The sequence below is a fragment of the Dendrobates tinctorius genome, unplaced genomic scaffold, assembly GCF_039654945.1.
Source record: "Dendrobates tinctorius isolate UK_male_01 unplaced genomic scaffold, ASM3965494v1 ptg000056l, whole genome shotgun sequence".
Taxonomy (NCBI): domain Eukaryota; kingdom Metazoa; phylum Chordata; class Amphibia; order Anura; family Dendrobatidae; genus Dendrobates; species Dendrobates tinctorius.
In genome coordinates, this window is record NW_027361724.1 from 20643848 (window position 1) to 20657969 (window position 14122).

General features: G+C 47.1%; 1 protein-coding gene across 1 annotated transcript in view; it reads right to left on the reverse strand.

The window, feature by feature from the left end:
- Nucleotides 1-14122, reverse strand: part of LOC141091863 (transient receptor potential cation channel subfamily M member 8-like) — a 67660-nt gene that overhangs the window by 30146 nt on the left and 23392 nt on the right. Inside the window, exons 5-7 of the mRNA XM_073577616.1 lie at nucleotides 3449-3621; nucleotides 1691-1865; nucleotides 1412-1479 (exon numbers count right to left, since the gene is read on the reverse strand). Of these exons, the coding sequence (XP_073433717.1) occupies nucleotides 1412-1479; nucleotides 1691-1865; nucleotides 3449-3621 (416 nt within the window). The remainder of the gene's footprint in view (nucleotides 1-1411; nucleotides 1480-1690; nucleotides 1866-3448; nucleotides 3622-14122) is intronic.

Genomic DNA, 14122 nt, shown 5'->3' on the forward strand with positions numbered 1-14122 from the left:
AGCCAGGATCATATTCCTCACCAATCGTTATACCGAAGCCTCTACCTTGTGCCAGTCATTACACTGACTACCCATCCACTCCAGAATTCAGTATAAATTTATTATCCTCACCCACAAAGCCCTCCATGGCTCAGCACCACCCTACATCTCCTCCCTTGTTTCAGTATACCACCCTACCCGCACCCTCCGCTCTGCGGATGACCTGAGGTTAGCATCCTCAATAATCAGAACCTCCCACTCCTGTCTCCAAGAGTTTACACGTGCTGCACCAATTCTTTGGAATGCACTTCCCAGGTCAATACGATTAGTCCCCAATCCCCACAATTTTAAGCGTGCCCTGAAAACGCATTTATTCAGACTGGCCTACCGCCTCAACACATTAGCCTAATTTATCCCTGGGTGGCACAGTCAAAATTTTACCATAACCAGGTTCCCCGCATCATGTTCCCACATGCTTTATGCATCCATTAGCCCTCTGTGTCTGTACTGTTACACACTGAACATTATGGGTGGTCTAAACAATCAGGGCAATTGTTACCACCCACCTTTCGTGTCTGCCTCTTTCCTCATAGACTGTAAGCTTGCGAGCAGGGCCCTCATTCCTCTTGGTATTTGTTATAATCTATGTGATTATTGTTATGCAGTAATGTCTATTGTCTGTACAAATCCCCTCTGAAATGTAAAGTGCTGCGGAATATGTCGGCGCTATAGAAATAAAATGTATTATTATTATTATTATTATTATTATTATTTTCTACATTATGTTATATCAAAGGGGGTGGGCTTACTCAAAATTTTGGTTAAGAACACTGCACGAGTAAAGAACGTTATCTAAACAACTATCTAGCAACTTCTCCCAACCATCCAAGAGCAATTTGGTGCTGAACAATGCTTTTTCCAGCATGATGGAGACTATGGAGACTAGGCAAAAGTGGTAATGTAGTGGCAGAAAATATTAAAATTTTGGGTCCAAGGCCAATAAATTCCCCAGATCTAAATCCCATTGAGAACCTGTGGTCAATCCTCATAAAGCCGATGGACAAAGAAAAAAATCAGAAACTATTAATTCTAAGCAATAATTAGACCAGAATGGGCTGTCAGCATTTAGCCCAGAAGCAGATAAGTAGCCATCTTGAAAAATAAGGGTCAATGCTGTAAATGTTAATAAAATGTAATGTCAATAAAAGTTCAAAGACTTATGACATGCTTATAATTGTTCTTCAGTAACCACAGAAACATCCGACTAAAATGATCTAAAAACACCGAAGCAGCAAATTTTTTGAAAACCAAAATTTGTGTCAGTCTCTAAATTTTTGGCCACAACTGCACAACGCCCTAAAATAAAAGGTGTATTAAAACAAAAAATAATAATAAAATTCTAATTAATTTTCTTCATTTAATTGTAATTCACCTTTAATGCATCCTTTCCACCTCCCTGAGCAAAACATACAATAGGAATTTTTCCACCATAGTTGGAATCTGCAGAAAAACATGGATAAACAATGTCAAGTATCTAACAAGAGAAATTGTAATATTCATTGTAACTGTTTCTATGAGGATCACGTTTTTCACCATTTTGTAACTTACTGTTGGCCAGAGTATTAAAACAGAAATATCAATGAAGATAATAAAAGACATAGAGTTTCTATGATAAGAAGCAGTTACAATATTCCATTATAGGGGTTTGTACCTGGAACGTTGAGTTCTGAGATGTATTTTTCCAATGCTGCTCGGAGATCAGCTTCTGTACTTGGATGTCCATTAGATCCATTGTCCACCAGGATCAAATGGGTGTGGTTGTTGTCCAAACAGTAGAGAGGGTCACGCTTCTGCTCGTCCATAACGTAATGAGCCACATAATTTCCCTGTCATATAATCTGATGTAAGAGATCACTTTGACGTTTTTACCTTTATAACATCGCATTTACAGTTATAAAATGATATTTTTTGGAGGTCTCCATTTAATTTTTTAGTTGAATATAAATATTATGGATGATTGTTTTTGCTTTCGGTCTCATTCAGAAGTCAGGTTTTTACTCTTTTTTTATGTGTTTTGTGACAGTTTTGCTGCCTGCGCTCCTTTTTTGTTTTGTTTTTTAAATGAATGTTTTGATAGTGAGCAACTTCCAAGAATAAAAACCAAAAAAAATGAACTGGTCGCTTCTTTTAACCACTTTGGAAACCTGAAGCGGTTAAAGGGGTTCATAAAACATATACTGTCATTTTTACGTTGGAGTGCATATGGTCATTCTTTTTGGCGTTTTTTAAGCAGTTTTTCACAAGAGTTCCATCTAGAATGTGCCTAAAAAAATGAAAAAAACTTGCTATTATAGGGGAGCTAGGCCAACAGTCTAATTTGTATAGAAGCCTCCTGACCCTACCTTGGCATTTGATGTCTGTTCAAAGAAGATTCGGAAAATCAGAATTCCAATGATGGAACCTTTTGATAATACTTATCTACAGGGAAAACAAAAGGTTTCCGAAGTTCCAATTCTTCTTTGAACAGACTTCAAATACCAAGCTAGGGTCAGGAGGTTCCTATACAAATTAGACTGTTGGCCTAGCTCAGCCTGGCCTGGCAGTGGCTCTCTTGTAGAGAATACTGGAATGCTCTCTGTGTATGAGGGAATCAGTGAACATAGCTGTCAGATAAATGATCATTTGGTCGATAGTAATTTAATGTATATTGGACCTTTAGACTACTCAGAGGATAGCTGGGCCCTGGATCCTGAAATGACCTAGAAGCTCCGTTGTCACATAAGCATACTATTATGATTGGTAGGCATGGGGCCTTTTTACAAATTCTGCACTGGCCCCCATAAAATCCTCTGAAGCTACAGAGTTATTCAGTATTTCTACATATTGCTCCGAAGATTACATACAGTCAGGTACGGACTGGAGCTGAAATTCAGCCCTGGTATTTGAAATCACATAGGCCCATGCTGTCCCCATCCCCAAGCACCAGTTGGGAATATATTACTCATATTACCATGGATGGAGGAAAGCAAGATTTACAAGACCAATATTTCTAATGATACCCATGGCATGCTGGGGTAAGTGACGGAGTCAGCGACTTTGTGCTCTGTCACAACTCTTAATAGTATGGGTGTCGTGAGTACACAGATTCTGGTAACAATGTAGCAGACAAGGCAGCCCACGACCAGACAAGCCCTTCTAGCATTTGCCAGAATTGCCAGATGGCCAGTCCGGCCCTGCATACAGTTTTAAGTTTTTGTAAAACTATATAATGAAACACTTGCACTAACAAATATTACAGCAATCTGAATGTTTTTAAATAAAAAATATTGGGTTCTTGGTCAAGAATGATTAATCCTGTTGTCATAGATAAATGAATTGTTTTTAAATGAATCTTATGGAAACTAAAAACAGCATAAACAAACTGTCTGTATATTCCCTCCCTGGCTAATAACAATGTGAATATTCAAACCTCAGTTGCCGAAGTCCGTATAAGAGTATCACGATTGGCGATCATACCCCAGGCCGCAATGCCAATGGCTACCACTTTCTCTTCTGAGCTCCGACTAATTGTATTGTCTCTGACCACCTCTCCAATGTATTTCATAAGACCATAATGAGTGCCTCCTGAGAGGATCCAGGCACCTGGACAAATGTAAAAAAGGAAAAAAATACGATTTCACTTTAAAAAATCTAATCATGATCATGATTAATTGATGAGCTTTTATGACTGCAGCCTTGCACTGCTGGGGTCCTGAGTTCAAATCCAACAAGGACAACATCTGCACAGAGTTTGTATGTTCTCCCCGTGTTTGCGTGGGTTTCCTCCCACATTCCAAAGACATACTAATAGGGAATTTAGATTGTTAGCCTCAGTGGGGACAGTGGTGATAATGTCTGTAAAGTGCTCCAGAATGTGATAGAGCTATATAAGCAAAGCATAATAATAAAAATGATTTACGGTAAATGGTAATTGTCATTTAAATCATCAAACTGTACAGATAAGGCGAAGTTGAGTACAACTTTATGTACATCTGGAGCGTATATGTATAAATATAGAATGAATAGTGATAGTAATTGGGTCGCCCTCCCAGGGCTGTGGGGTACTCGGTACCGGGCCGGTGTCAGGGGGATGTTCCGCGGTGGTGATGACCCGGTCCGTGGCCCTGGGCACCCAAGTAATGGTGGTTTAATGTAATGGTTTATATGGATAGTTCGTGACGCCACCTGTGGTGTTCGGCAAGTGTGATGTTAAGCCAACGCTGCATGCAGATCCGCTGGGACTGATGATATGGTGCAGCAAAGATGGTGTAGCTCCCCACAGGTGGAGCTGTAGTCCCAGGGCAGTGTAGATGTGATGTTGGAGGAAAAGCGCAGGCAGTGTGGATGCTGATACTTCAGCTGTAGCAGTGCTGTTTGTGTTGGCGCGAGAATAAGCGGAGGACACCAAGGCCTGTAGCTCCAAAGCTTTACTCACAGTTCGTAGTGCACACAGGTGCCTGCCTCCGTACCGTGTCCTCCGGGGTAGAGACTCAGCCAACCTCCAGGCAAGATAGGACTCTCCTTTCCCACACTCCGCCAACGTGTGCCTCTCTCTCCCAACTCCTCCAATGCGCCTTTAAGTGGGAAACACTCCAGTACTTAGTTACCCTGGAATGCCTCCTGACAGATGTTCCTATAACTCTACTTGCACGGCAGACAGCTGTAGCCTGCTTCGGGGACGCCTCACTCCCGGCTCTCTATCCGTGTTGATGTTGTGCCCTCAAGTCTTAGTTGGAAGTAGTGCATTTACAGCCAACTACTCCACCGGTGTCTGCTGCAGAACCATAAGTGTCCATACAACCTCGGGGACCGGGCCCCGGCCTTGCGCAAGAACCTGTAGGCAGGGTTCTCTCTCCAACCCACGTCCTCTCTGTTCCCTTTCCTCTCTCTACTATAGAAGTCTAAATTACAGTTCTCTGTCTCTCTCCTTCTTCTCCCCTTCCCGTGCCAGCTGGCTCAGATCACTGAGGCAGCTGCAGCACTCCTTCTTCCAGGGATCTCCTTCTCCAAGACCAGTCCTCGGTCTCCCCTGACTGACTGTCTTCCTCCCTCAGCCTCCCCGGCTGACTGACCTCCTGTCAGACTGAACTAAACTCCAATTCTACACTTTCCCCCTCTTTTATACTAACTCCACCCACCTCCCAGCACATCCAGTGTTCCAAGCAGGGAACCACCAGGGGTGCACCCAGGAATCTAGGAGAGAAGGATGACCCCTATGGGGTTGTGCTGAACTACCCTGTTGTGTGGGATGCAGGTGTGGAGCGTGGTCAGGAGTTCCCACCTTACCTGGATGGTGGGGCACTACACCTTAGGAGAAGGTGCAGTACCTCTGTGGCGACCGAGCCTCAGGGGCGCCACATAAATATAAAAGCTTCTAATGTGATTCCAAAATCCCATGCTTATTGTTCAAGTTTTTACAGATCTCCATCCAAGGACAAGAGAAGGCCCTGTGCCTTCACAGCAGGGACTGGACAGAAGACACTCTGCATCAGTACCTGCTGTATTATATAACAGCAGTGCAGTTCACGTTCACACTCTGGGATCACAGCCATCTTGTGGTTGTGTCTGTGGATAAGGAACTTTACATTTCGGTGGAATTGCTCTTTATATTATAATTCCACAAACTTGGCACTGGTAAACAGGAAAATTTATTTCTATACCTAATTAAGATTTTTATACATTTCCATAGCTTTCTAGATAAAATTACTAAAGATGAGTAAATCAGACGTAACTTGATTTCGGCTCATTTGTTCGAATTTGGCCAAGAAGTTAGATTTGCATTGAATGGCATTATGCTCAAAGATATCCCCAGCCCCCCAGGACATAATAAAAGTAGGATTTTAAAAAAAAAGGATTATACTTATGGAGCGCCCACAAGGGCAGTGGGGTACTCGGTATCGGGCCTGTATTTCACAGGGAGATGTCACAGCAGCGGTGACCCGGTCCGTGGCCCTGGGGCTCCATGGCAAAAAGAGGGGGGAATGAATAGACAATAGAATAGATGTTAGGTCGACGCTGTATGCAGATCCTCTGGGACTGATGGTGTGGTGCAGCTAAGATGGTGAAGCTCCCCACAGGTGGAGCTGTAGTCCCAGGGCAGTGTAGGTATGGTAGTGGAAAGGAAGGTACAGTGTCAGGCACTCAGATGTAGCAGTGCCGGGGCGGTTGCAGTAAGGAGGCACGAACACCAGAAGTTGCAGTTTCTTTACCTTTACTTGGCAAATGCAGTCCAGGGTACTGGGTACAGATGGTACAGGAGCGGGTTAGCCTGGAAGCAAATCCGGAATCCCTCTGGCAGACGGGTTGTGCAGTCTCCTTACTAGCACTTTCTATTAAGTCCTCACAGTACTGAGTTACACTAGAGTACCTCCTTTCTGACAGATGTTCTATCAACTCCACTTGTACGGCAAACAGCTGTAGCCTGCTTCGGGGACCTCAGACTCCTAAGTCCGGGCTCACTATCGTTGCTGTAGTGCCCTCAAGTCTTTGGTGGGAATATAGCATTTACTGCTTCCTATTCCTCTGGTTTCTGGTGCAGGACCGTTAGTATCCTTACAACCTTGGAGACCAGGCTCGAGTTCATGCGCTCTCACTGGGACCAAGCTCTCTCTCCAGCTCAGTCTCCCCAGCTCTCTCCTCTGCATCTGCACACGACGCCCTCCTAAGACTAACTAACTCTCTAACTCCCTCTCCTTCCTGACCCTCAGAGACAACTCCTCCCCTCAGTTCTGGGTTCAGAGCTCCCTCTGCTGGCCTGGAGTGGGAACTGTGTTGTATGCTTTGGTGAACTGCCAGAGAAACCCTTCATTGCTTCCAGGCATGACATCACCTCACTAGGAGGAAGGCAATGCCATTGTGGTGACCATACTCCTGGGGGCGCCACACTCCCCCCTAGTGCAATTCAGCACTCCTGGGCTAAAGGAAAACATAAACAACATAAACAATTGAACAATAAACAATAATAATTGTGCAAGATTTCAAAAATATGAAAAAGTACAAAAACCACAAGCTCCAAAAAATAGTCCTATGATGGTAAGTCCAAGCATCAATGTCCATGGGCCATTCCTGAGCAAATGGTTAACTATTTATAAAGTTTTTGACCACACAAGTCCTGTGGTTCAATGTCCATTAAACAGGAAACATAAACTTCCAAAAAGTCTTCTTACAGAATATTTGTAGGCACAAACATGAAAAGTTACATATTTACAATTTAGCAGTTACATTACTTATTTACATTTATATGCGGAATCTAACGGGTAGTATACCTTGTGTACTACGGGTTGATCTACGTAGCACTGGTGTGGTTTGGTACCTCACTGAATGTCTGGTACTAGCTACTGGTGTTGTGTGTGCTGTATTGGATGCACTGCTGGTGGTTCTGCGTAGTACAGGAATACCAAATCTCCTAAGAATACTTCTGCTTACTGTGGTAGAACTGGGTAGTAACTGTCTGTGAACTCTTGGACTCTCCATGGGTATGACAGATTCACCATTGGCAGGGTGAGGGTTCTCCGGTTCCACTGCGGGTATGGCACCTGCTACCTGAACTTCTTGATTTTCAGAATTCTCTTGAGTCCCATCTTCTTGTACTACTAGTTGGGGAAATGTCAACACTGGCACCACTATTGCATTATTTACTTTAGTCCAATTAGCAGGGAATTCTCCAAGTATAGTGCTGACCTTTTCTTCTTCTCTGGGTTGGATGTTGCTTTGTTCTTCCACTCTCTCTTTCAATTGGTCAGGACACAATTTTAGATCTCTGGATACTGCTGCTGAGGTCTCTCCTCCATCTTTGCTAATAAGGCACACCTTGGTATTGTCAAAGTTCGAGGGTAGAATGGTATAAGGTTCAGCTTCACATTGGTCATCCAATTTATGCAACCTTCTCTTTCTTTTTAAGACTTGCTCTCCTGGAGACAAGGGAACTGCAGGTGCCTTTTGGTTGTAGTTCTGCTCTTGTTTCTGCCTTGCCTGAGCTAGACTCTTTTCCACACATCCTTGTACTCTTCTGTATTGCTGCTGTCTTTCTGTATCCCAGTCAGCATCTGGTGATGTTACTTCAGGCATAAGGACTCCCATGTCCAAATCAACAGGCAGTTTACCAGGCCTTGCTCTCATTAGATAGACTGGAGTACAGTTGGTAGAATTCACAGGAATATGGTTGTAGAGGTCTACCAGATCCGGCAACTTTTCTGGCCACAGATTCCTCTCCTCCAAAGACAATGTCTTCAGCAGGTCGATCACCACCTGGTTCATCTTCTCGCACATGCCATTGGTCTGTGGATGGTACGGGGTTGTCCTGATCTTCTTGCAACCATACAAGTTACAGAATTCCTGGAACACTTCTGCCTCAAAAGCTGGACCTTGATCTGTAAGTACTCTCTCAGGATATCCACGTGGTCTACAAAAGTGCTGCTGGAATGCTCTGGCTGCTGTCCTGGCTGTCTGATCTTTGAGAGGCACAACTACCAGGAATCTTGAGTAGTGATCCACAATGGTGAGAGCATAGAGGTAGCCTGAGCGGCTTGGGACCAGCTTCACATGGTCCAGGGCGACCAACTCAAGTGGCTGTTTGGTTATTATTGGCTGTAGGGGAGCTCGCTGGCTGCCACGGTCCTTTCTGTGCAGGTTACATTGTCCACACTCCCGGCACCACTTTTCAATGGCTTTTCTCATACCAGCCCAGTAGAATCTCTCTCGAAGCAAGGCTTCCAACTTCTTCCATCCGAAGTGGCCAGCTCCATTGTGGTATGCTTCTAAGACCATGGATGCTTCTCTCTTTGGGACTACCACCTGCCAGACCAACTCATGAGTGCGGGCATTGATACTCCTCCAACACAGCTTCCCTTCATAGATAAACAGCCTGCCTCTTTCTTTCCACAACTGCTGGGTTTCCTCAGGGGCATCTGACTCTGGCCGTGAGCCAGCCTGTGACAGAAGCTCCTTCACCAGGCGGACTGCAGGGTCACTATCCTGTGTTTCTGCCCAGTCATGATGAGGCAAAGGATTGAGGGTGGTCTCCTTCAGCACAGACCGTCGGTTTCTCAATCCTTGAGCACGTTGGGCCGCAGCTGGACAGTGGAAGGGAGGTAGCTCTATCTCTTCAAGAGCCTCAGGGTCTTCTCCTGCCTCTGGCATATTAGGCATTCTGGACAGCGCATCAGCATTGGCATTCTTGTGCCCTGCTCGGTACTTGATGGTAAATTCATAGTTAGACAGCCGAGCCAACCACCGTTGCTCCAGTGCTCCCAGCTTTGCAGTTTCCAAGTGGGTCAACAGGTTGTTGTCCGTGAAGATGGTAAACTTGGCTGATGTTAGGTAATGCTTGAATCTTTCCGTTACAGTCCAGACTATTGCCAGGAACTCCAGTTTGATGGAACTGTAGTTGTCTGGGTTCCTTTCAGTGGGACGCAGCTTCCTACTGGCGTAGGAGATCACTATTTCCTTGCCATTCTGCTCCTGGGACAGTACTGATCCAAGTCTCACGTTGCTGGCATCAGTGTACAGCACAAATGGTTTGTCATAGTCCGGGTAGGCCAGAACTTCATCTCCCATGAGAGCCATCTTCAACCGGGTGAAGGATCTCTCCAACTCTTCAGTCCATACAAAGGGGGAACTCTTCTGTTTGTCTTTCTTCAATTGCCCCACCAGGAGATTTTGCATGGGGGTGGCTATTTCTGTAAAACCTTTGATGAATCTGCGGTAGTAGCCTACTAACCCAAGGAACTGCCGGACTTCATGGAGGTTGCTGGGCTTCTGCCAGTCCCGGATGACTGTAACTTTGTCCGGATCTGGGGCCACACCTTCTGCACTCACCACATGACCGAGGTACTGGACCTTAGGCTTCAGGAGGTGGCATTTGGAAGGCTTCACCTTCAGGCCAAAATTTGACAGGGCTTCGAACACTTCAGCCAGGTGTTTCAGATGGTCTTCGTACGTCTTGGAAAAACAATTACATCATCCAGATACAACAGGACTCTCTCAAAGTTCATGTGTCCCAGGCAGCACTCCATCAACCGTTGAAATGTTCCTGGGGTAGTGCAGAGCCAAATGGCATATAGTTGAACTCACAGAGACCCATTGGAGTGGTAAATGCTATCTTCTCCTTATCTGCCTCTGCCACGGGAACCTGCCAATACCCACTGGCGAGATCCAAGGTTGAAAAGTAGTTAGCAGTTTTAAGTGCAGCCAATGATTCCTCGATTCTAGGTAAGGGATAAGCATCTTTATGTGTTATACTGTTAATTTTCCTGTAATCAACACACATTCTCATGGTACCATCCTTTTTCTTTACAAACACTAAGGGAGCTGCCCATGGGCTACAACTGTCTCTGATAACCCCAGCTTCGTTCATCTCTCTCAGCATACCTTTTGCACATTGATACTGTGTTGGGGGTATAGGCCTGTACCGTTCTTTGATGGGAGGATGATCTCCAGTGGGCATATGGTGTTGAACCCCTTTTGCCTTCCCAAAATCTAGTGGATGTTTACTGAATACCTGCTCGTATTCTTGGGTCACCCTGTAAACCCCATCTTTCTGATATGAAGGTGTAGAGTCAGTTCCCACCTGCAGTTGCTGGCACCATTCCTCCCGCTGCTTTACAGAGCCATTGTCCTCCACCTGATCAGACGAGACCAAGGGCTCTGCTGCATGCATTGCATTGTTGCTGACAATGAGCAGCCTGGCAACTGTGGCATATCGAGGTATTGTGGCCTCCTCCTCCCCACAATTTAAGAGGCGTACAGGTACTCTCCCTTTTCGGACATCAACCACCCCCTCTGGCGGTCAAAACAGTGGGCCTGCTCTCAGAGTATACCGGTTCCACCATTGCCTGATAGTCTTTTCCTCTGAGACCTATGGCTGCCCGACACCAAATCAACATTTCACATCTGGTGGGTATTGCAATGGGAAAAGCATCACTCACTCTGACACTGCCAATTTCTCCACCAGAGAGTTCTACCTGCTGTCTTTGCATCAGGGCCTTGATCTCCTTCTGCAGGACTCGTTGTTCACTGGAACCAGCAGTCTCAGCCACCTGTTGCAACAAGACAATAACCTCGGAAAGACAATTTTCAATTACATTGGTACCAAGAGTCATCATAGGATTACATTCACGTCGATCAATATCCACAACAATTAGACCTTGTGATTTTAGCTCTACACGTCCCACTTTAACAGTAATTTCCTTACATCCTATCTGCGGCAAGGACTGACCATTACTGGCAACTACTGTCAGTTCATGAGTTGGGCCACGGGTAAGTTCAGAGTCAGCCCAATACCTCTTGTAAAGGATGTACGGCATAGTGGTCACCTGCGAGCCAGTGTCCAGCAAAGCGTTCATGGGAATGCCATCGATCACCACTGGAAGGACTGGTCTCCCTCCAACATACTTGGCTCGCCAGTTCCTTGGGCCTTGTGGTCCTGTTCCTGGGGGTTGGCCCTCTGCCCCAGGGGATACTCGTTTAAAGGACAGAATCTTGCAAGATGGCCTGCCTTATGGCAGCGACGGCAGATGGGACGTCCTCCTTGGTCATAGCGATCGTTGTTTCTCCCTCGGAGTGGCGGGATCCTCTTCTTTCTCATCCACAGGACATCCTCTGGACTGGAAGCAAGCTGAATCTTCTCCTTGGAGGACTCCTGCAGGGACTGCACGGTTTTGGCAAGTACCGCCATACCTTTGGTCAACTCCTGGACCTGAAGACGCAGTTCTGAAGATGGATCATTGTCCAGGGTCTGTGCATCAGCTTCCACAGGGCTGAGAGGAAAAGATGTTGTTTCCTGGTGATAGGTGATCGCTGGGCGCCTAGGGGGCGCTGGACAGTTGACAGTGGATTCCTGCAGCACCCGGATGGCCCTGTCCTTGAAATCCGCAAAGATCAGGTTAGGGTTCTGCAGGGCTAGGATGCGCAGCTGGGCTCTGTGGGTACTGGATAGAAATCCCTCTATAAACTGCTCTTTTAACAGTCCATCTCCATGTTTCACACTGTCAGGATCAACCTGCCGAACTGCCCGCAGCGCCTCCTGCAGGTTAAGGGCATAGTCTCTAATACTGTCCTGCGCTCTCTGTTTACACCCAAAGAACCTCATCTTGATTTCTGCGGCTGTACGGGTGTCAAAGGTGCTGCGGAGCTTGGCCAGGATTCTTTTAACAGAGTCCTTGTCAGTGTCCTGCCAGGCTTTCACTTTTCGCTGTGCTGCACCTGTTAGCTGCCCCATCAGGATGTGCACTTTCTGGCTTTCAGACAGGGGATACACTTCAAACAAGCTGCACAGTCTCTCTTTAAATTCACCCAGGGTGTGTGACTCACCGGAGTACTGGGGTAGCCAGGCCGCTCCCGGGATGTAGGGCATGGATAGCGGCATTATGGGGACCGCTGCGGTGGGCGCTGGGCCTTGCGGTGCTCCGGAGGCAGCATCAGCGGCTGGATTCAGTGGCACTGCAGGAGCTGCAGCCGGGCTGGGCCCCGGACCTGGCGCTGCGAGGTTGGCGGCGGCACCCGCCGCTACATCGGCGTTGCCCTCAGACATCCTCTCTCCCCCCTAGTTAACGTAGGCCCAGCCACGGGGTTGCGCTGGCTTACCGGATGCCGTTCCGTGGCTGGATTAGGGGACACCGGAACTGTAGGGCTCAGCTTCTTCTCACTTCCCGTGCGCTTTCCTCCTTTTGGCGCTCTGTGGCTGGCTCCGCCCACGAAGGTCCTCCTCTTTTCTTCCCGCGCGCGCCAATCAGCGGGATAATGGCGGCAATGGCGCCAATTGCACAAACAGTTCACAGTACAAAACACAGTCTCTGGCATACAGGACCCGGGGGTACCGGGCTCCGATATCCTGTTCATGACGCCAACATGGAGCGCCCGCCAGGGCAGTGGGGTACTCGGTATTGGGCCTGTATTTCACAGGGAGATGTCACAGCAGCGGTGACCCGGTCCGTGGCCCTGGGGCTCCATGGCAAAAAGGGGGGAATGAATAGACAATAGAATAGAATAGTTTGTGACGCCACCTGCGTTACTCGGCAAGATAGATTTTAGGCCGACGCTGCATGCAGGTCCCCTGGGATTGATAGTGTGGTGCAGCTAAGATGGTGAAGCTCCCCACAGGTGGAGCTGTAGTCCCAGGGCAGTGTAGGTGTGGTAGTGGAAAGGAAGGTACAGTGTCAGGCACTCAGATGTAGCAGTGCCGGGGCGGTTGCAGTAAGGAGGCACGGACACCAGAAGTTGCAGTTTCTTTACCTTTACTTGGCAAATGCAGTCCAGGGTACTGGGTACAGATGGTACAGGAGTGGGTTAGCCTGGAAGCAAATCCGGAATCCCTCTGGCAGACGGGTTGTGCAGTCTCCTTACTAGCGCTATCTATGAAGTCCTCACAGTACTGAGTTACACTGGAGTACCTCCTTTCTGACAGATGTTCTATCAACTCCACTTGTACGGCAAACAGCTGTAGCCTGCTTCGGGGACTTCTGATTCCTAAGTCCGGGCTCACTATCGTTGCTGTAATGCCCTCAAGTCTTTGGTGGGAATATAGCATTTACTGCTTCCTATTCCTCTGGTTTCTGGTGCAGGAACGTTAGTATCCTCACACCCTTGGAGACCAGGTTCCAGTTCATGCGCTCTCACTGGGACCAAGCTCTCTCTCCAGCTCAGTCTCCCCAGCTCTCTCCTCTGCGTCTGCACACGACGCCCTCCTAAGACTAACTAACTCTCTAACTCCCTCTCCTTCCTGACCCTCAGAGACAACTCCCCCCCTCAGTTCTGGGTTCAGAGCTCCCTCTGCTGGCCTGGAGTGGGAACTGTGTTGTATGCTTTGGTGAACTGCCAGAGAAACCCTTCACTGCTTCCAGGCATGACATCAACTCCCTAGGAGGAAGGCAATGCCATTGTGGCGACCATACTTCTGGGGGCGCCACACTTACCTCACCCTGTCCCTCATCTGTTCCTCTACACAATTAGTCCTCCCCACAACCAGCCCCAGTCCTGTTTTTCCTCTTCTCTGTGTTCTTTGGCACCTCCAGAGTTGACTAGGTCTCACACAATTAAGCCATGGTGTCATGTTAAGCCTAGCCACTGAGTAGGCCTCACAACATGTCAAGACGTGCATTGCCCCACA